The sequence below is a fragment of the Bombyx mori genome, chromosome 7 (assembly GCF_030269925.1).
Source record: "Bombyx mori chromosome 7, ASM3026992v2".
NCBI lineage: Eukaryota > Metazoa > Arthropoda > Insecta > Lepidoptera > Bombycidae > Bombyx > Bombyx mori.
The window spans coordinates 8,742,561-8,767,196 of record NC_085113.1 but is presented as its reverse complement, the minus strand read 5'-3'; the positions used below and the strand labels follow the sequence as shown (position 1 = coordinate 8,767,196).

Genomic DNA, 24,636 nt, shown 5'->3' with positions numbered 1-24,636 from the left:
AGCACACAGTTCCTCACAATACACACACACATGCGCAGTAATGCTAGTGCCATTTAGTAAGAAGCTGTGATGTATAATATCGGCGCTAAATCTCCAAACAGTGAACATGACTTTTTTATTATTGTTTAGATGAGCCGACGAGCTCACGGCCCACCTAGTGTCAAGTGGATACCAGAGCTCATAGACATCTATCTAGATCGTAAATGCCGCCACCTACCTTCAGATATGAGTTCTAAGGTCTTAGTTTTTACAGCACAACGACTGCCCTACTTCAAACCGAAACACAGTCATTACTGCTTCATCGCAATAGGCAGGGTAGTGATACATACCCATGCGGACTCACAAGAGGTCCTACCACCAGTAATTACGCAAATTATAATTTTGTGGGTTTGATTTTTACTACACGATGTTATTCCTTCACCGTAATCACCGTGGTAGTCGTGACATTTTTTAAGTCACTTATTTCGTTGGAAAAATTGGTACCCGCCTGCGGGATTTGAACACCGCTGCATGGTTACATGCGAACGCAGCGGACGTGCGTCCTTTAGGCCACGACGATCTCAAGCTTTGGGGGTTTTAAGTTTTCGTTTGGGGAATTATATAGGTTCTAAACCACGGTCCAAAAGTTATCATGGCCAGTATTCTAAATCCCTTTGTTTAAGCCGTCGCTGTTGACTTTATCGCTTTCGGACGACCCAGGATTTCCTTTTTTAGATAAAAATTTCGTTGCTGGAAGCGTTCCAACCAATAACGAGTCGTTTGTAGTGTTCACTATGTACACGTCATTAATGCTGCTACCACGTTGCATTGCTACCACGATGGAACTGGTATTCACGTCCTTACGGATCCATCAGATCCAATAACCTTTGCATTAGACGCCTTCAGCTCTAATACTAGGAGCAGGCTTAGGGACCCCGGTAACCGTACTCGTCGAACTCGACAAAGAGGTCGACGTGCAACCTAACCCATGCATCAGCCCGCTGAGTTTCTCGCCGAATCTTCTCAGCGGATCGCGATTCCGATCCTGTAGTAGATTCATTCGCGAAGCAATTGCTCTCGAGTTGTTAGGTCTCCTTCGGAGGCACTCGGGCAGTTGTTAGCAAATTCCATCCCTCCTGGCTGAGCCTTTGCTCGCCCACCTGTCCTGGTGAAACGGGAAAGGCCTCCGGGCCACCAGTAATCTTTCAATCATAAAAAAAGGAACTGGTATTCTATAATTACTCGTATTTTTATAGTGACCATATTGATGAAAAGGATCCAAATGTAGTGAAAACAAAACATTAACCACTAAAACAAATTACTGAATTTGAAAATAAAATTCTATATTTTTTTTTTTTTTTATTTGAATATCGAATTTAATGCCAGCCTAATTTAAATTAAATTCCCAATGGCTAGTGTTTTAAAACAGTAACTTCATAAGTAAAGGATCCATTATATTTTGAGTGTCAGTTAATAATCTGTAAATCAGCAATGTATTGTAAATACAACGATTTATACAGACTTCCTTGTACTTGGTGTATGTTAGTGAATTGGCGAGCGGGGCTTTCCAAGAAGGTTATGTTTCATGTAATAATTATAGTTAGATATTTTGAGAAAATGCTAGTTAGACAAAAATTGTTTATTGAAATATTTTGCTCGAAAAAGTATCAGTGTTAGTAATTTATTGTTCTATATCTCCAGACGAGCTCATTGAAGTACATTTGGCCTTAAGCGACTGCCCTTACACATCCTCAGACACAAATAAAGCGTGATTATTAATGAGTAAGAATATTGCACCCTTTTGACAGACATTAAAAAATGTCAATACGAAATGCCACGCTAGAGAGAGAGAGAGAGAGTATTCTTTATTATACTTCAAAAAAATAAACAATCCGAAATATAGAATACAAAAAAAGTACAATTGATGGACTTATTGTTAAGAGCCATCTCTTCCAGACAACAATTAGGTGGAAAGGAATCATTTAACAACGGATTACACGCCCTAGATTATTTAAAATAGCAAGAAGTAATCAATGGACAATTACCAATACAATAATAGTATAAAAACAAACTTAAAATACTGCGCACTGAGGATAGTTCATTTGTATTTGTTGTAAATTAGGTAATTTGAGTCGTCTATTATCAAAGGTGGCAATCTGTGCATTTGGACAAAAAAATGTTATTGATATGTCAATACAGATTGATTTGGATATAATCGTCTCCTTCAAAGAATACGGTTCAAAACCTGCATTAAATAAAGGTTAATACTTAACCTGTTATTTATCTAAGATGTCGTTCAGAAGAATTTTGTGACTGCCAACGGAATACAAAGTCAATAATTCGTTTTTCTGATTTACTAATAATTGTCCAAAAGTCACATTGCCGGCTTTGATAATAGTCGACTCATTTGTCAGTTCGACTGCGACATACACGCACACAGAAGCACAGTGCTTGTGTCGCACGTTACACACGCAAACGTTGTACACTGCAGCTGTGCTCACGCGCATGTCGTGGCGGCATTCGTTCGTTAGTTATTACGCGAACCGGTTTCTCGTGTGGTGGTGTCGAACAACGCAAACTTCCTGTTAAAAATTTACGAAAATAAATAATTTGGCTAGTTAAATTTTTGTGTGCTTCGATTTGTATATACAATCAACAATAAAACTATTATTGTGGGTGTGTGTGGTGAATTGCGTGCAGTTCTTTCAATTGGAAACGTGTAGGTATTTTACAAATTCTATCTAGAAAATCTATAGCGATTGGTCGTGCATGTTGTTTTATTGCCTTTTTGTTTTCTTTTATTTCATTCGTGGCGGTAAGTTTACGCTCTTTGTACTAAATACTTGTGGTCATTGGAATGCCATTTAAATACATTAATCAGAAAAAACATTAGTATTTTATCTTTTTTATTTTTATTGCCTAAGTAGGTGGACGAGCTCATAATCTAATGTTATTATAGTTCGTGTTAGTATTAGGTATGTTCAGAAACAATTTTTGCCATTCTAGTACAATGAAATGAACTCCACAACCTTATTGTACCGGTACTAGTAGTATCAAATCTTTTTTGTCATATTACGATCGAGTGCGTCACAAGCAGGCAGAAAAAACATCCGAATAAATGAAAATTTAACTCTATATGTTGATTAACAACTTAGAATGAGTCAGCGTACTGGCAGATCGCGTAATGAATCATACGAAAACTAACTATGGTTTTTTTGTTATGTAAATTTAGAACAGAAACACTTCAACCTAGGCGACGCTCGAATTATTCCTAGGAACGTCTCCTACCCTCTCACGGCTGAGCCGTGAGGTCGCCAACATTCTTGGTGAAACTCAAAAGAATAATCAGAAGCAATCGTTTCATTCAAAATACTTATTTATTATTGCATAAAACATTTATCATTTTTGTCTCTACGGGCGAACGAGCTCTCCCCTCCTGCGGGTATATAAGTGATAACATAGTGATTATATTATACTCTTTGTATAAGTGAATAAATAACACAGACACAAAATGATTATCGCTTTGAAAGATGAATTCAAAGTCAATGGCTTCTTATAACTGCTGTTCCAACATTCAAACCGAAGACACATAACTGCTTCGCGATAGAAATAAGTGGAATTCTGGTTGATTTCTGTGGACCACAATGCGCTATAAGTATTATTATTAGTATATTTATGGTTCTAGTTTATGCTCTCTAAGATTGACAGACCCATGCTTCTTATACTGCCTAAAAGCAGTCAGTCCGGTTTGGAAATGGTTGAGACTCAAACTGTAGCTAAAAACCATGTTTGTATTGACAATTCGTTAATTTTTCGATGTATTTATAATGGCAATATATTTTGGTGCAATTATATCAATAACAACGTGTATACGTATGTACGTACCTTACATTTGAAATTACCCAGAATATAAATTCATCAAAATTACATAAACAAGAATACTTAAGAAATTATTCAATTTAAGTATTTGTAGAAACATTATCTCATTCTAGAGTAGGGATGATCGATATTACAAAAACATCGAATTAAAAGTATCGATGTACGATAAACATCGATAGCACAACATTGATGTTTTTGGTAGAAAATAAAACTGTCTATTTTATTTCTTATACGTGGTTATTAGTTAAAACTACGTTTTACGGATTATAAGCGAGCGTTTAATTATTGGACTTGACTTTTTACCATCGCACCGCCCGCCACCGGAGTAGAGTTCATCCATACTACCTAGAGCCACTGCAGTCATCCACAGTGCGTTTCCAGAGGTCTTTTTTGCCAGCCATCCGGCTATGGAATGAGCTCCCCTCCACGGTGTTTCCCGAGCGCTATGACATGTCCTCCTTCAAACGAGGCTTGTGGAGAGTATTAAGCGGTAGGCAGCGGCTTGGCTCTGCCCCTGGCATTGCTGAAGTCTATGGGCGACGGTAACCACTCACCATCAGGTGGGCCGTGTGCTCGTCTGCCTACAAGGGCAATAAAAAACTCCAACATCACACTTCACAATTTACTTTTGCTTCATATGTTAAAACATCGATGTTTTGCACCTAAACATATCGATCTATGAATATCGATCGTCCATATTCTAGTGCAAACAAATTCGCAACCTTAAACACGATCCATGTGTCGGTGAATCATTTCATTTGACAAATTTAATAAAATGTTCTTGCATCATGCAATGGCTCGGTGAAAGTACACTGACCGACGTGATATTGATTGTTTTGTTGGAGTTACTAAGACAGATGATCAATATCATTGGCAATGTCACGACGACGGTTAAATTAAAAAAAAAGCTATTTGGTAGGAACGGGCTAAGACACTCAAATAATAAATAAATGTTGAAGGTAGTTCTAAAAATACGATGTGTGCAATATTTAATGCACTTAGTATCGCAGCACACGAAATATAATTCAGGGTTTTGGTTTGTCTTTTCAAGAAATAAAAGCGTCGTACCTTTTTCAAAATATTTTGGTAAATCTATGTCACACAGTCACAGTCTTTGTTTTGATTTCTCAGTTGTATGTATTTGCGGTAGCCCTTCACTGGTTTCAAAATCTGGCTGAGCCTTTGCTCGCCTACCTATCCTGTTGAAACTGCAAAGGCCTCTGGACCACCAGTAATCCCTCATTCATACAAAAAGGTGTCCCAGCCATACTTTGATGACTCAATAGTAGCTAATTATAACCCTTTACTAACTTCAGAACAAAGAGGGAGCTATTTTTTTTCTTATACTTTCATATCTGTGTTTTTAAATAGATATTTCATTAAAATTACTTCTGTAGTAAGAGTTCGGTATTAAATGCACTTAAAAAAATTCGACATTAAAGTTAACAAAGTTGCGTATTTTGTTTGTTGTGTTTTTAATGAAGTCTTTTTTTTATTTTTAACAGAATTCTAGGAAAAGGAAGATGATCTCAATTCGACTCTGTTTGGGTTTTTGGGTATTTTGAATCAATTTTGAAGATTGTTTTTTTTTTATTCGAATGCTTGTATTCCCATGTTGTCTCATTTTTAAAGAAATCTAACCAGTTGTTTTTGAGTAAATCCTTAATAATACAGATTTTACTAACTTCATCATTGCATCAATGATATTCACATTTTAATTAGTTGAAGTCGGTTGTTTTTTTATATAAATAAGTTTTAATTAGAAACTATATCAATCAATGCGTGTCGGCTCTTAACCCAATGGCATTAATGAACGGAAACCAGCAAACCACAGAACGTCCAATGGAAATATATTGGTATGGTCAAATGTTTTAGAAGCAGTAAACATACCATACGACGAGAATTGCAGTGTAAAACTAAAATTAAACTATAGTACTGATACTTTTTTTTTAGGTATTTTATGATCTGGTAACTAAGACCTTTAAGTCATGTCTTATTTTAATTTATATTCTTATTTTTATGAAAAATGATAATATGGAGTGAAATGAAATGAAATAAAGATGAGATGATATGGGATGAAATATAATCTCCGTAAAATGGTGGTTATTTATTTACTGAGATTGTTTCAGTGGACTTTTTGGAGGATCCCGAGAAGTTACGTCCAGCATCTTTGATTAATTTTCTCACATTTATGCAGTTTCACAGATATTAAACAGTTAATAAAACCACCGTTATTACACATTTAAGCTTGAAGAAACACTAAATAAACAAAATAAAACAAAACACGCAACATCACTTCTCGCGTTCCCGCAAAAAAGTCCAGTACTGATGCTGAAGCAGTAATGTACACAGATTAACCAAGGTATTTTAATGTGCTCCAACGTTGATTTGAAACAGCAGCGTTGTGCTCTTAATAAATTTCGTTTGTAACTTCTTGAGCCAGAGATTAATTATTCCTAGCTAGATTTGGACCGAAATTTAATAGAGCAATATAAGACCAAAATAAACGTTCTTAAAATATTTCAAATAAGCTCTATATTATTATTTAAATGCAGAAAAAACGGCTGAATGTATTATTTTAATTATTTGGTATCTTGTTTTCTAATAATAATGCATTACAATAGAACCCAAAGCGGATGAAATAAAAGGAACACCAAAGGAAGAAACAGAAAAAATATCTCCTAAAGGCATGTCGTAATGGATACGAGGAAAACCAACCAACCAAAGAGAGTGACGTCAGGCAATCCGGTCGTAAAAATGATGTCAAATACCTATACAGTATGATATGAGAACATACTACATTATAGCATCCCTATAGGATGTGGGATAAACAGAAGAAAATTTCAAATTAGCAAGAATATCTTCAATATATCTAAATAGTTCTGTATCTTGAAATATTAATTCAATTAGAATAGCATAAGCACTTTCAAAATTATTAAGAGGTACGAAAATTAATTTAGGACAAAATAAACTTACTACCTCACAAACTATTGATTGATATATTTTAAGATTAAACAATTTCTTGGTAATTGTTTACAGCGTCAAGTTCCAAATCCATAAACACTATTTTTTGTTTATATTTGACATCGAACAGCTTCGACAGAGCAAATAAGCAGAAAGACAAAAAAAAACTAGTTACAGAGATTCAGTTTAGCAACTCCAGCACTGGCTAGAGCCAGTGTTGGCAACACACTCGGATTTAGCCCCGTGAGCTCACCTACATGTCAAGGAGAAGCTGAAAGGAATATGTAGGAAAAAAAAGCAAATCTAGCGCGGAATCTAGGAGGCCGTGGCGCAACTTTTATACACGAGAATACTGATCAGTGATTCCTACTCACACACATTATTAGCCCCAAGATAAATAAGTACATCAATAATCGCACCAATCACGCAGTAATCTATACCATAGGAACTAGAGCCATGTATTGTATTTATAAACGGTTGAACCTATACATACCAAGCGCCCAGACTAAAAGCAAACAAATTATTGGTCACGCGAATTTTTGCCAGATGTGGGATCGAATGGATGATGATCGAATCAGCCAAGAAACTTTAATATCACTACACGGAGTGCGACGCGCATTGAGTCACGCATTCTTATACACATATACCTTTATACCGTCAATTTACAATGATAACGTTCTAATAAATATACAACTCATTAAACCAGGAAATAATACATATTACCTATTCATATTCTAAATCCTGTTGAGTCTGTCGTATTCATATTCCATACCATCACTGGTAAGGTTACAAACGATGTCTCTGCTTCTTCTTCAAATCTGCTAGATCTCTTCTGCGCATATTCTCTTACGATTTGAGTCAACGTGCATCCACTTCTTCCCGATGCACTTTCGAAACATTAGCCACTAAGACGTTGTGGCGGTGGCCATCACAGAACAGATATGCCTGAATCTCGCTTACGACATTTCCAAGATGAGCAAGCATATATACAAGTTCCGAACAACAACATTCGGACCGTCGGTCTACCGAGCAAATATCACCCGCTCGGTGGAAGATCTTCCCTTTGTCGTATATCTTCCCACACTGGGGACCTGCGACGGAACAATCAAGAACTTCGGCTACTACAATTCCCGCATTCTCGCATCGTCATCAACACTCGTCAACACAGTCACCGGCTTCAATTACACTAAGACCCTGACCCCAACCGAGGACCGGTCCCCTGTATATTAAACAGGAGGGGAAAAATCATAGCCCTCTCTTGACTCTGAAAAGAACTGAAGTGTCTAGTCTTTTTAACCGTCTTCAAAAAAGGAGTCTATCAATTCGATTATTTTTTCTATGTGTGTTTTACCTCACAGCTTTTTTCTACGATAGCTATACATCCGATTTAAATTTTATCAAGATCTTACCAGTAGTTATTGAGTTGTCCTACATAATGCATATTAACTACTACATTGATGTAATTCTTATTTTTGTTTGTTCAAAACGGTTATTTTTTATCTTTTTTTTTTCATCTAAGTAATAATCAAAATTTTTAGCATGCCAGAAAATTAACTACATACTAAACGAGACGTGCCCCGCCGTTTATTAATTATGAGGACTGCGTAAACTCTGGACTATTATCGCGTTGATAAATAATTTATTGTTTTTCATTGGATCATTTTTTGTAGGAAATGGGACTGACCGTGAACGGTCGAGCTCTTTGGTAAAACCACAATACGATGCTGGTAATGGCATTATGTCATCCGTGGATTTAGCGGAATCCCGATGAAGTTTACATTAAAAAAACTTATCCTTTGCGGCATTTTTCTCATCATTACTAAGGGAAAATTTTGTAGTAATGAACCCTGCGAACGTCAAACGGCCAGTCAAAGATAGTTTCAGACAGTTTAAGCAAACTACCAAAACACAGCTCTCAAGAATTTGGACTTAACAAACTTGGAAACAAAAGATTATAAGTATGTTTTTCCTCTGTGCTTCAATTTGTTGGGACGGTACAGTTATTACGGCCAAATTAGGGAATATTTCTGTCACAGTACCATGATCTTACGAGAGAGGGTCCGTGAATTGTTTCAACAATTCGACATAGCGCAATGAATTGACCAAACTTAACGAGAATATTACAGACTCGTGATCATAGAGATTGCTTTAAATAATGGATCTAAATATCCCAAATTACAGACTGAGTATACAAGAAAAATGAAATTTAAAAAATACACACTTACGTGGTTGCTATTTTTGGATAAAATATATCCGACTTGACCATTACCTTTGGCCTTTAGAATTGATGAATTTTAATGAAGGATTTTTTAATTGGTTATTGGGTCAAAAGCAGAGTGCACCGACCGACATATGACTTTTATTTTTATTTTTGTGGGCGTTCGTCAATTCGATGAATTGCTGCGTCATCCGTACTTAAATCAATTACTGTGGATTTGCACAAATGCACCTTATTACAACGACTTAACGTTTACCTCTACCCTAAATCTACATGTGCAGTCTATATTAGAATTGCAATGGCACATTTGCATGGCAATTTCATGGCCCCGCCTATTTCTCTCGTGAAGCAATAATGCGTTTCGGTTTGAAGGGTGGGGCAGTGGTTTTAACTACACTTAAGACCTTAGAACTTATATCTCAAGGTGTGTGGCGTATTTACGTTGTGGATGTCTATGGGCTCCAGTAACCTAACTAACCAGGCGGGCTGTGAGCTCGTCCACTCATCTAAGCAATAAAAAAAACATTTATTTTAAAGCCCATAAATAAGTACAAAACTACGTTAACACATTGTCATATATGAAGTCTTGCCTTTCATTTTGTTTTTACGACGGCCAATATGAGGTCTATGTTTCAATTGTATACTCTATAGGTTTTCCGATTCTTTGAACCGGTACGAAGACACCACACATAAAGACCGAAGACTTATTTCTTTCGTATGATTTTAACAATATCAGTGTGCTTAGTGCGAGTTTTTTAACGTTCTCGATAGCGTAAAAGTTAACTCATATTTGTATGAAATGGGCTCGTTTGCGTACGTTTGCCGCTAGGGGCGCTGTTCCAACTGCATACAAATATGAGTTAACTTTTACGCTACCGAGAACGCTAAGAAACTCGCACTAAGCACGTGGAACACGATTTTCTTTAAACTATTACTGGTGGTAGGACCTCTTGTGAGTCCGCGCGGGTAGGTACCACCGCCCTGCCTATTTCTGCCGTGAAGCAGTAATGCAAACCGAATTTGAAGGGTGGGGCAGCCGTTGTAACTATACTGAGACCTTACAACTTATATCTCAAGGTGGGTGGCGCGTTTACGTTGTAGATGTCTATGGGCTCCAGTAACCACTTAACACCAGGTGGGCTGTGAGCTCGTCCACCCATCTAAGCAATAAAAAAAAAAACTAGACTAAAAGATAATTTTATTTCGTTTCAGTCTCACAATGGTTCTACACGTTACTAACATGTGCTGTGGAATCAAATTACGCACTATATGTTTCGTCATCGCTTATCTGCATTTGGTGAGTTCATGGAATTAATTTTATAAATGAATCTAATGTCACTAATTACGAGAGTAATGTAATATACTGTTTAAATAATAATAATAATAACAATAAAAGCCTTTATTCAGACGCAAAGGATATTTACAAATAATAATAATAAATATTTACTAACAACCACGCCACTTTTTTTTTTTTTTTATTGCCTTTGTAGGCAGACGAGCATACGGCCCACCTGATGGTAAGTGGTCACCGTCGCTCATGGACGTCAGCAATGCCAGGGGCAGAGCCAAGCCACTGCCTAAAGTAGTGGTAAGTTCGTAAAGAACTTGTGTTACAGGTACCAGATAACGGAAATAAATATAAGATTTTTATTATACACATACATACATTTAATATACATCCATAACCCTGGAAAAGACATTTTTATATTTATCATACAAATATCTTCCCTTGGCGGGATTCGAACCCGCGACCCCCTTGTGTAGTGACCATGTCACTTACCACTACACCAGACGGCCGTTATATAAACTTAAATTAACGACTCTGCCGAGTCGATGACATCGACAACTTGGTCTGTTTGCCCAACTTTGGCAAAGGCCTCCTCCATTTCTTTCCACTCTACTCGGCTTAGAGCTTTCCTTGTCCATAGTTTTCCTGCCATTAGTCTTTATCTCGTCTTCCCACCTCCGAATCTGTCTGCCTCGTTTCCTTTTTCTATCTCTAGGGTACCAAAACACTATGCTTTTGTTCCATTTTTCTATGCCTCTTATTGTATGTCCTGTCCATTGCCATTTTAGTTTCCGAATTCTAGTTGTAACATTTTGTATCTTAGTGCGACCTCTAATGAAACCATTTACGTAAATTAATTGTATTAATATAACCTGATTTAATAATTTATTAGCTATGTTTATATAAAGCGGGACATGTTTTAAATGAAAGTGTAACTTTTTATGATTAAATATATTACAATTACAATTATATATGTACAATTACTGAAATAACTTATTTTACCGCTACTCCCAAGTCATGTTTCTAGTGAACACAAAAATTCTTAGAAACATGAACAAACGGTGTCAATTCACAATGTTCTTAGTATCAAACAATAAACGGAAACGCATGATTGTTTTGCTTCCAGGTGTCTTGTGTCTTGGATATAGCGTTTCATTTGCTGACAGTTGCTATTGTCACTGATGGCTTCCAGTGCGACGTTAATTACGATAAGGTATGTTTTTCCACGAAATTAATTACGGTACTTTAAAGAATTACTTTTGGAGTTCTCCTCCTTATTGCTATAAGATCAAGTTTATTAGGTAGGTTAGGCATTACGGTAGTATAACTAGAGATACATTTTTAACCTTACCTCTTATAGTGATAGTTTTGAGAGGCTATATCAGCGATACCCTAGCGTGTAGGTAAGCACTCGGGGCTTAAACCAGGAGGTGTTGCTAAAACTGGTCCTAGCGAGAGCAGTGCTTCGCAGAATCTACCACCGGATCGAACACGACCCACAGAGAAGATCCGACGAGAAACTCAGTGGGCATTATCAATTTTATTCTATAACGGCTGTTGAAACCACGAATGCCTCACGGCAGAATTGGATACTGGTACACATGCAAGTCTGTACATCGTAGATTAAACCTTACCACCAGCGTTGAAAGTCTCATTTTTGTACGAGAGAAATTGCAACCTCGGAAGCGAGATTCATTTTGTGATTTAATTACGCTATAGTCATTTTTTAAGTATAGTCCGTCAATCACTTCACAATTCACTATCACTTCACTATTCATAATGATATCAATGTCTTTGACTATACTACCGAGCTACGAAATGCTTCTAGAAATGTCGACGGACAGCCATATAAAGACCAAAATTTGACAAGAATAACAACGTTCACAGAACACGAACAAACAAACCTATAAACATTCGCTTTGATATATTAGATTAGGAACAAAAGATGTTCAGGTTGATAAATTCTTCGAAGGAAAGATTGACGCTCTATCTCAAATAGAAGATTGCTTGAAAATCAATAGACTTCCAATGCTTCTTCTTATCATTCATGCAGTTTGACATTATATCATCCTCTGGTAGTATGATTAGGCAATTTGTCTAATATTCGAATTCTTTGTACGAAATAATTTCTCTCTTTACAAGGCTACCTAGAAAAGATCTAATTAGGAAATAAGGAAGATAATTTAGGGGACTAATAAGTTTTTCTAAATAGGTATACCGTAGACAGTGTGATGGAAAATTGGCAGCACCTTTTTCTGTTACAGAACAAAACAGGATAGTGTTTAAGATCCTTCATATTTCGATGCGCCAGCCATAAATTACGGCTTAATATGGATGAGGTTTGGATTTGAAATAAAGAACCTTCTGTTTTTACAGTTCAGCGCTATACCCTGGGCGGTTGTGGAGCCTTTACTCCTGGTTCTAAACCTCGGAACCCACGGCTTCTACCCATTCCCGGGGACATTTAGGCGTCAGTACAATATGTATGTTGAGTACACATCGATTATCGCAGAGCCCAGATGCTATCCCGGTATTCTCCACGTGTACCTGGTTGACATCCTCAATTTTCTCATTAATCTGATTTGGTTGAGGATTGTCGTGTCCTATTTGGGAGCATTATATAAGGTTAGTAATTTAAAATATATATTTTATCCGCAACGGACTAAGTAAAGTTTTTCCACAGGATATGAAATGCATGCACTTTGAAATAGGGTGGCATCAAAACATCAACCGGGCATTCTAAGTAGGAAACGTAAATTCTCCCATATTTAGTGTGAGGTCAATTGAGAGGTCAAGAGACAAGTGACCGTCCTAGTACCTGGTCCTAACCTCAGCCAAACATTCTGGACTGCATGTTGCTGAATGAGAAAGACGGCCTGTCTAACTCCGTCCACCTTCTTTCTCTAATTCGGGTCCTCAATTGGAATCTGACGCTTATAAATACGACAGGTTTAATTTGGATATCCCAAGTGTCTTGGCCATGATATACGTATGCACTGACACCCCAAGTTTTAAATCCATTCAGTGAATGATTAGATTTTGAAAAAAAAAGAACAGTTATTCTAAAACTAAAAAAAAAAAGCCTAGAAAGTTTACAAAAAACAAAAGTCGGCAAAGGAACAGCGGACATAGTGCCAATTTTTTTATAAATCTTGATATATTTATTATAAAAAAAAAACCACAATATTCCTAACCTAAAAGTACATGTTATTATCCGCAACATGCTTCGTCAGATTAGTGCCAATTAACTGTTTGTCTGTGATTAGTACATTTAATTTAAACCCATCCAGAGTAGAATCGGTACCTGATCAAAATACATTTTTTCCAGAGAAATCCCGAACCGATGCGAATGTTCCTCAGCCTCTCCATAGTAAAGGTCGTGATGCAAATCATTTATTTCGGATACCAACCGCATTTCTTCGATATATTCGGTAATGAAACTTACTGGTTCCTGAAACTCCTTGACATATGTAAGTACGAATTAGTTTTTAAACTATAAAGATTTAAATAGGATTATAAATGAGGCCATCAGCGCAAAAGTGGTTTAACCCACAATTTTTTATATTCAAGCTTATATGACGTATATTGGAATTTATTTAAAATATAATAAATTTTGATGCAAAACCGGCCTATCCATAGTTTCACCAGTAGATAACAGATATCTTTGTAAACATTATTTTTGCGCGTATTCTTTTTTTGCCTACTCAAATTCAAATTCTTGAAAATTCAAACCTAATTGCCTCCATACTAACTATGGTAAGCTTAGGCCACTTTTGCGCTGACGGCCTTAAATGTCGATAGCTGATGCCGCAATTTGCAACTCTGCAAGGTCAAAAGCCAACTCCAGTTTTATTCCTAGAAACAGATTGCTGTAGCAAACATTTGGAACTGTTACCTCAACCTTACTTCTAATTATGGAGGGTATTAAATAAGGAGGATCATCTGGTATAGGGAACAAGTTGAAATACTGCCCATCTATAAACAGCAAGTCATTTTTGGAAGACTCACCGAAATTGTGCTAGTGTAGGAAACGGAAATGAAAAGAGAATAGCAGTTTTAAAAAGAGTGAAGTGTGCTGCGCTGAAAATATCGATATTTTTATTAGTTGTGTAGTAAAAAAATATGCAGTATCTCAACTATTTATCTTTATTACTATTTACGTACGAAGCATTTCGTTCCTTAATCTAGGTACTGGTACCTTAATAGACTATGGCGCTGTTTTTTGCTTCAATGGCGCCACCTTAATGTTAGGCAGGAGCTTAGCTCTGAAGTCCATGGCGACGGTAACCACACACCATCAGCTGGACCGTATGCTTGTCTGCCAACAAGGGCAATAAAAAAAGTTTGCCTTCTTTCAGCGGATATCTTTATTACACTCAGATGATCCCCCTTACTCGTAGTTGTAGGTAGGTAGTCTCATTAACCCTGCAATATCTATAGTATTAGATTTTACTAGTAACACACAAACAATCACCGGTTTTCACTAATGGTAGAACCTCTTGTGAGCCCGCATGGGTGGGTACCACCACTCTGCCTATTTCCGCCGTGAAGCAGTAATGCGTTTCGGTTTGAAGGGTGGGGCAGCCGTTGTAACTATACTTGAGACGTTAGAAGTGGGTGGCGCATTTACGTTGTATATGTCTATGGGCTCCAAGAACCACTTAACACACCAGGTGGGCTGTGAGATCGTCCACTCATCTAAGCAATAAAAAAAAATGTTTACTAAGCAATAAGCAATGACAAACGAATCCATAGAGGTATTATTTATATTAATGATTTCCAAATTCAAACTAGATTAGTTTAGAAAATTCTCACCTTTTGTTCGAAGCGTTCCTATTATAGCACGAAACCAGGAGAGCTCACACTGTTTCCTTCAAAACTAATATTAAAATATCATGACAGAGACACACGTTCTATATTTAGGAATAAAACCAAAGAGCGAAATCGTGTTCCCATCATACAATCATCACGTTCCTCTTAATTCTTAGATATCTAAAAGGAAAACCGTATCGGAAATTTTGAGGATAAAATTTAAAAATACACAAATAGCTTCGGATACCTACGTTTCCATGAACTGTTTATTGACTACTTTTACCGCTACAAATATTTATGTAATTGTCGAACAATTTCGTATTTAACAAATGTTCACGATTGACGTCCACGGTGAAGGAATAACATCTTGTAATAAAAATCAAACCCGCAAAATTATAATTTGCGTAATCACTGGTGGTAGGACCTCTTGTGAGTCCGCACGGGTAGGCACCACCGCCCCGCCTGTTTTTGCCGTGAAGCAGTAACGCGTTTCGGTTTGAAGGGTGGGGCAGCCGTTGTAACTATACTGAGACCTAAGAACTTATATCTCAAGGTGTGTGGCGCATTTACGTTGTAGATGTCTATGGGCTCCAGTAACCACTTTACACCAGGTGGGCTGTAAGCTCGTCCACACATCTAAGTAATAAAAAAATTAAAAAAGCATATATTAACTACCCGCTGATTTCATATTTTCTTCAACCGTAGAAAATGTTTTTTTTTTTTATTTTCAGTCATCGCCGTTGTCTTCATTACAATCATTCAGAAATACACAAAAGCACTGCGCTTGGAAAGGGCAACTGGTATCTCAGAGAAGCCCCCTTCTTACGTCGAATGCCTGATCAACGCAAGCCTCCAAGGTTTCCAAAGGAGTCCACCGAAGAAAGAACAGGTCATCGACATCGATGAGAAGAAAACTGTAGAGAAACAGAATGTAGAGAGTCCTGCTTAGAATGGATGTTGTTACTGGGGTGGGTCGGACAGCCGTTATACAATAGAAATAAGACTTCAAACCTGTCTTTTGGTAGCAGCTCACACGTTGATGCCCATGGGAACCGCAAGCCCGTTTGCCCGTATTAAATTATTAATATCCAAACCATAAACTTCAATGTATTCCTATAATTTAATTTTCAAGTTTTTTTTTTTATATATATTTAATAAGATAAGGGAAATTAATAAGGAAATGTTTGGGATTTTTGATTGTTTTTTTTTTTTTTTTTGATAAATGAATAAGAAATACTAGAACAGAACCACGGATCTGGAAATTTGATTATTAGATACATAGTTTATTTATTTTGTTACAGACTTTTTAATTGGTAATTAAAATTAGGTGTCAAATTCAAATGTTTATATTTAATTAAGTAACAAAAGTGAAAATGTGACGTCAAAATATCAATATCTCGTCTCGGAGAATTTAAATTTGAATTTGATTTAAAGCTTGCTCGAAGCCGGTATGTACTCGTATTACGGAGCTATCCTAGATAAAAGCTAATTAATGTATCGATACCATACATGAAGAGTTGACGGTTAAACAAAAGCTTTCATATTCGAATGAAAAAGCTATTGTAACTCCGCGTACCCACAACTAAAGCAGGGCTTTAGTAATAATTCTAAAAAAATATATTTTTTATGTAATTGAAAACCTTAAAAAACATACTTAAACAACCGAATTAAAAATAGTTTTTTTTTTATTATCCTGTTGATGTCAGGATATTGGCGCGAATTTATTAAATTAAAATATCTTTTTTACCTTTACCTATTCGTTGGTACCCTATGAGGCTATTCCAGGGGTTAACGTAACGTCATCACTGTTTAATTTACCTACAATTTTTAAACGTGGACGTCTTAAAGTCTGTGACTATAACCTTCTCAGATCCCATTAAATTCGAACACACTTGCCAAGCTAATGAAAGGCGTGTTCAGGATATTTTAGTCTGTCTTCAGAACTGTCCCACCCAAAAAAGACAACCCTCTAAATTTCACATAAAAATGACGCGGCAGAATGAATCTCCTCAATTTTGCAATCGGGAATCATAATAACATCTACGATTATTCTTCGATTTTAATAAAATCGATTTAGTTAACTTCGTTAATCCAATTTCGTTTCCTTCGATTTTCGCGTGGACTCAATTAAAAGTACTTTTACGATTTAATCTCACGTTTATTGTTTCCATTCGATTATTATCTACATTCGAATATATCTTTATTTCAGTTACTCGTTGTTATTCGTGGAAATTTCAAAATTATTCTGACTACCGTCGTTATCATAAAATTAAAATACTCAGTCCGAGATTTTAATAGTTTTGATTAGTTTCGATTGATATAAACTCCGACGAGTTCCAATTCTGCTCGGCGTCAATTGCGTCAATCAAGCGTTACTATTTCAAGGGCGCAAAGCAACTGATACAAAAAAATGTACACTTTAACCTTTTGTCTATACGTCGCGGAACTGACAACCTCAACGATTATCGGTTACATTAACATATCGCATTAAGTAAGGACTCATTTGCCGATCTACTCTAAATTATTATATACGTCACTCTGCGTCACGCAATAAACCCGATTAAAAAAAATCGATTTCTAAAACGTCATCGTGGTAATCGATAAATTTATAATTTAGCTATTTCGATTTATTGTTATTATTATTCTAGAATTTATTTTTCACGGTATTGAGATGATTATTATTATTTTTGAAAAACAAGTTAAATTTACAAAAAGAATATATAGATAATTATAAATTAGACGACTGAAACCAATTATTTCTTGTATGTCGCGAACTGACAATGTTTAGTAGAAATAAAATGTTGTATTCTATTTTTTATGATAATCTAGAGTGTGTACAAATTACATAATGAATGTACTACTGAAAATTACTAAAGTTGTTTTATTTTTCGAATTTGACAAAACCCATTTTATATAATTTGAATAAAGCAAGAATATTTTTTTTAAATTTAATTACCCACGCAAAGTGTGGTTTAATTTTCTGTATAAATACAAAATATCTTGTCTTTATAAGTTTGTCCTCCATGGCGCCTATGCGTCATCCAACCAAATCAGTCGTCCTATTGTGACGAAACTTTGTATCTATACTAATATTATAAAGCTGAAAAGTTTGTTTGTTTGGTTGAACGCGCTAATCCCGGAACTACTGGTCTGATTTGACCAATTCTTTCAGTGTTAGATACCTCATTTATTCAGGAAGGCTATATATAGGCTATATAACATCACGCGAAGATCAATACAAGCGGAGCACTAATAAAGAATTTTTCAAAATCTGGGTTTTTTACCTTTTGAGGACTTCTGCTGCGTCCGCTGCGGAAACGGTTAAAGTTTTGCTAAAATAATGTACGACAAAATTGTTCCCCTTTAAAAGCTCTAAAAAAAGTCCGCGACAGCATATGTCTGTATTTTAAGGTTGGCTCACTATAATGTTTTTATGCTAACCAAATTTGTTCTAAAATAAATGTGATTATTTGTGAAGGAGTTTTTATGAAGATGATTTTGGTACTTTAAATAATCTTTAACATTTTATTATTCAAAAATATTTTCACTTTCTACGTAAATGAAGTCACGGGTAAATTTTTGCGTTATGCCAAAGTAATTATTTCGCGCTGACGAAGTCGCAGGCATAAGCTAGTTTATTAATATACTAGCGACCCGCCCTCGCTTCGCTTCGGAAACATTAAAACACACATGAAACCAAAAAAAAAAAGAAAAAAAATAAATAATAATAACCTATGTTCATCAGGGACAATGTCGGCTTCTAATGGCAAAAGAATTTTTCAAATCGGTCCAGTAGTTTCGGAGCCTATTCGAAACAAACAAACAAACAAATCTTTCCTCTTTATAATATTAGTATAGATATAGATTCTATGTATAAATTATCAAAATTTAATGTTGTTACCAGAATTCAATAGATATTTTTTCATTTATTTCAAACAATTACTTAATGCTTAAGCTTGACGCGATCACTTCTAAGACTTGTAATTAAGCACTAAGGCATTTGGAGAATTTATAAGACATTCGTGAATTCAAATCACCGCCAAATGCTTTCAGTAAAATTACATTAGAACAGAAACGATTTGAAAGCGAATGTATAGCTACTATAAAACTATATAAAAGATGATTTCATATTATATTGTAGGTGTGATTTTAATTTCATTTATTGTATGTATCAGGCTTCGGGTGGCCGGACTGTGCCAAATGAGTTTTGATTCGTAATCTCGTCAGTACAGGAATGCTTGGTGGGCGTTAAACTTCAGGAAACGCTGAAATATATAGACCGTAGTCTTGACTAATCACTATATTAATTATACAGGCGGTTAAATTGCTTAAACAGTCAGGGATTACAATAATAATTAGAGCCACGCGCGACCGCTGTCAACAAGAGAATGGAATGTCTTGACGTTCGTCTATCTATCTATCTATCTCTTAGGTTTATGGATGACGTTCGTCCGGCATGACAGACGCAACTCCGTTCGGTGTTACCCGCTCTTAATTAAAATCGCCATTTAGTAGAATACAAAAGATTAATAGTTATCAAAATAACAGAATAAACTACAACTCTCAAAATTAATTGCTTTTCATTAAAAATGTCACGCGCTGTAATATTTATTTGTTTGTTTTCAGGAGAGTCGTTAGTTCCAATGCTCGTGATCTTAAAGCATCTGCATAATATGTTGTATTCTCAAAAGTAATTGAAATATCGACGTTTTTAACAGATAGCTACTGTAGTTGTTATAAAATTGGTTAAAAAACCGTTATTAAGTGGGTTCGTGTTTTGTCGTACAATCTGTTATTGGTAGAAAATTATTGATTGTTCATGTTTAAAGGTGAGAGGCAGTCATTCCCAAAATATACAACAGTTCAGACAGATATCTCAAGGGCCGTGACTGCAATAAATGTTAGGTGCCCGACTGGCATGAGACTCTCGGGTTGTCAGTTCCGGTATCGACTGAGGGACGCGTGTATTCCGCTTCAAAGTCTGGCGCGCACTAATTGGGGGTGCAAATGATGCAATAGATGCGCGGGCGCGGGTAGCGCGGGGTGGGTCGTCACGGCACGGGCCTGAGTCACGATCCCTTTGGCTACTGTTGCCCCGCGAAACGGAACGCTGCGTTACATATATAATTTCGGATATTTCGTCAAACGGACGGTATTTCGCATTTATATGTATGTATGGAATATGCCAAATTCATAAATTGAGGTCCGTAGAAATTTCTTCGTTGAAACCTTCAGTTGATTTCTCTATCGTAAACTTCCTTCATATAAAACAGCAATTTCTATGCAGACGTTTTCAATTCTCCGCAGAAATGCTATTGTTTGTTCAATGTTACGGCTCTGCAGTGTAGGATTCCAACGGATTCAACTAAACTAAGCGAGCTTGTTTACCCAATCCTGTAACTATTATTATACTGTTACTAGGTTTATTTTTATTTTTTTATTGCTTAGATGGGTCGGCGAGCTCACAGCCAACCTGGTTTTAAGTGGTTACTGGAGCCCATAGACATCTACAACGTAAATGCGCCACGCACCTTGAAATATAAGTTCTAAGGTCTCAAGTATAGTTACTCACAAGAGATCCTACCATAAATAATTACGCAAATTGTAATTTTGCGGGTTTCATTTTTATTACACGATGTTATTCCTTCACTGTGAAAGTCAATCGTGAAGGTAAGTACGTATTTCATTAGAAAAAATGTACCTGCCTGTGGGATTCGAACACCGGTACACCGCTATATTATTATACAAATGCACCGGACGTCTTATGTTTTAGGCCACGAATTAAATAGGTAAATCATGTATACGTTTGGAAACTAGATTGCCTACTACAATGCTACTGGAAACTAGCTAACATGAGACAGTATTATCGCATAGTATAAGTTATAAAAGCCGTTTATGTTATTTCTTTTTTTTTTTTTTTTTTATTGTCTTTGTAGGCAGACGGGCATACGGCCCACCTGATGGTGAGTGGTTACCGTCGCCCATGGACTTCAGCAATGCCAGGGGCAGAGCCAAGCCGCTGCCTACCGCTTAATACTCTCCATAAGCCTCGTTTGAAGAAGGACATGTCATAGCGCTCGGGAAACACCGTGGAGGGGAGCTCATTCCATAGCCGGATGGTACGTGGCAAAAAAGATCTCTGGAAACGCACTGTGGATGACCGCAGTGGCTCCAGGTAGTATGGATGAACTCTACTCCGGTGGCGGGCGGTGCGATGGTAAAAACGAGATGCTGGTATCATCTCGAACAATTCCTCAGAGCACTCCCCATGGAACATACGGTACAAAATACAGAGGGAACCGAAGTCCCTCCGCAGACCCAGAGGCTCCAAACGATCCGAGAGAATGGGATTATCGACAATCCGAACGGCCCTCCTCTGTATGGAGTCAAATGGAAGAAGCTGGTATTTGGGAGCCCCGGCCCAGAGATGGGAGCAGTACTCCACGCGAGGCCGGACTTGTGCTTTATAAAGCAAAAGCCTTTGTCCAGGCGTGAAGTACCGCTTCGCTCTGTTGAGGACTCCCAGCATTTTGGACGCCAACTTGGCTTTGCCTTCCAGATGACTCCGAAACTGGACATCGCTCGAAATCTCGACCCCAAGTATCCCAATACTCTCGGAAGGTTGCAGGGATACTCCTTGGAATTGCGGTGCCATGACAAAGGGGTCCTTCTTCGCAGTGAACGCGCAAACTTGTGTCTTTATCGGGTTGAATTGAACCAAGTTCAATTCACCCCATTCGGAGACTCGCCCCAGAGAGTTCTCCACTTCAGACACAAGTTTTGATCGTCTCTCCTGCACCACGCTCCGAGAGAGACTCTGATGGCCGATATATCGCGCATCCCCCGTGCTGTCATCCGCATAGCAATGCATGCCATCAATAGACAGCATGTCATTGATATACAGGATGAAAAGCGTGGGGGAGAGCATCGAACCTTGTGGAACGCCAGCGTTAATGGTCATGGTATCAGAACAGTCACCGTCTACAACGACCGTGATGCTCCGCCCATCCAAAAAGCTAGCGATCCACTTGCAGAGACCCTCGGGGATTCCGTAAGATGGTAACTTCGATAGAAGTGCCCTATGCCAGACCCTGTCGAAGGCCTTCGCGATATCAAGGCTCACAGCAAGAGCCTCGCCCTTGCTCTCCAAGGCTTCAGCCCACCTGTGAGTAAGGTATACAAGAAGATCGCCAGCTGAGCGACCGTGACGGAAACCGTACTGTCGGTCACTGATCAGCTGGCGATCTTCAAGATACTTCAGGAGTTGTGTATTTATAATTCGCTCCATCACCTTGGAAAGCAAGGAAGTTATCGCGATAGGCCTGTAGCTCGATGGGTCCGACCGGTCACCCTTCTTGGGGATAGGGTGGACGTGGGCGGTCTTCCATGAAGACGGAACCCTGTTAGTGCAATAAGAGAGGCGATACAAACGCGTTAGCGCAGGTGTCAGCTCAGGGGCGCACGTTTTCAAAACCACTGCGGGGATGCCGTCTGGCCCACTCGACTTATGGACGTCCAGGAGTCTGAGCTCCCGCCTGACTGCACACTGTGTGAAGCAGATTTCCGGCAGGGAGCTATCACACCGGGGGATGTTCGGTGGTGTGGCACCCCCGTCGTCCACAGTCGAGTTCGAGGCGAAGAGTTTGACCAGAAGGTCAGCCTTCTCTTTCGCGCTGTGGGCCAGATTGTCATCGGACTTGCGCAGTGGTGGGAGACTAGACCTGCAGAAGTTTCCTTCTGCAGCTTTGGCGAGCGACCAAAAAGCACGGCTCCCGGAGGGATAGCTCTTCAATCGCTCGCCAACTCTAGCGACGTGCTCCGACTTCGCCTTGGCAATTACCTTCTTGTAGGACCTGGAAGCGGCGTTATATTTCCGCCTTTCCCCTGAGATGTTAGGATCCCGACGTCTCCTGGCATTATCCCATGCCACGTATGCGGACCGCTTGAGGTGTGCAGCATCCCTGCTGGCATTGTTATACCAGGGTCTGCTGCGACCCCCAACGGGCACTTCAGAGGAGGGAATAAACAATTCCATCCCCTGGAGCACCACGTCTTTAAGACGGTCCGCACAGACGTCAGGATCAGCAGAGGAAAAGCAGAACCGCCCCCATGGGTAGGATGCGTAAAATTCACGCAATCCATCCCAGTCCGCTGACATATACCGCCAAACTCTTCGATACATGGTCGTCGTTCGACGATCAGGACGAGAGAGTGGTACGGCAGCACGAATAAGGCAGTGATCAGACGATCCAAGCGGAGCGTCGACCACCACACTGTATCCGGCCGGATCTGTGGTCAGCAGAAGGTCCAACAAAGAAGGCTCGTGCCCCTCGATATCTGGGACACGGGTGGGCTGTGTCACCAGCTGGGAGAAGCCGTAGGCCAAGGCGAAATCGTAGGCAGTCCGACCCGGGAGGTCAGTGGTTCTGGATCCCAACCACTCTTGGTGGTGAGCGTTAAAGTCTCCGAGAACCACCACCTCCGCAGATGGGTACTGCTCAAGCACGCGGTTAGTCCCCTCTTGCACATGCTCAAACAGAGCTGAACCTGCATCACTGCTGTGGGACCTGTACAGGCACGCGTAGATTCGGCTACGGCCCCCGTGATCTACGCGCAGCCACAAGAGGGACAGGTCCCGTTGTTCGAGGCCCCGAAGACGGCGACAACAGACATCAGCCCGGACGAATACGCACACCCCGGCTTTACGCAGGAAGTTGTGCTCCAATACGTAGCCGGGGTATTCAAGGTATGAGGTATCATCCGGAGCAGATATCTGCGTCTCCGTTAAAAAAAGCAGGGCAGGCTGCGCCGTCTCAAGGTGGTGGTGTACGGCGTCAAGGTTGCTATGTAGGCCCCTGACATTGCTGAAATCCACATTAAATGTGGAATGGGGGACCGCCTGTGAAACCCTTTTCTTTTTTTTTCTCGTCTTCATGATGTTTAAGTTTTCGGAGAGTAGGATTAGGAGAGGTAGGATGTTGGAGGTGAGATCGAGGCAACACCTGAATGAAGCGCGGAACATAGTACGTGCTCGACCACGGGTTGCGTGAGAGACTGACGCAGGGCATGGAAGGGCCCCCAGTCCACTCTGCGTGCGATCGCCGGGATCCACTCCGGTCTCCGACTCCGGCACGACGACCGCACGGCAGGATTTTACACCAGTTGGCGGGACAGCTTCCCGGGGCGGAGTTTAGTAGAGACACCCGGGTTCAGGTCCCCTACTGACCGGCGGGCGGCAGCGGGTACCGTTTCACTGGGTCTCCCTATACCCCCGTCAAACAATCACGCCCCGTGAGTTCGCACGCACGTCTGCTCCGCAAGTTCCAGGCGTCATCAAGACTCAACCCCAACAAGGAAGGGGAAAGGGAAGGGATAGAACTGGCTCTCCAACCCACACGCCGGAACACAGCTAGGCTATTTGGCGGCGGACTCTAGTTGGAGGGTGGTCGCCAGCCAGTCGGACTAGGTCCTACCACCGGTTATGTTTTCGGCTCCC

The 24,636-nt window shown here is 39.0% G+C and overlaps 1 protein-coding gene across 1 annotated transcript; it reads left to right on the top strand.

Annotated features, from left to right (window-relative positions):
• Nucleotides 1-2,433: 2,433 nt before the first annotated feature.
• On the top strand, nucleotides 2,434-18,015 carry LOC101737032 (uncharacterized). Its single transcript, XM_062669428.1, has 6 exons — nucleotides 2,434-2,698; nucleotides 10,253-10,337; nucleotides 11,455-11,541; nucleotides 12,705-12,953; nucleotides 13,657-13,798; nucleotides 15,872-18,015. Exons 2-6 carry the CDS (start codon nucleotides 10,260-10,262, stop codon nucleotides 16,087-16,089), a joined length of 774 nt encoding a protein of 257 aa, XP_062525412.1. The 5' UTR covers nucleotides 2,434-2,698; nucleotides 10,253-10,259; the 3' UTR covers nucleotides 16,090-18,015.
• Nucleotides 18,016-24,636: the final 6,621 nt, after the last annotated feature.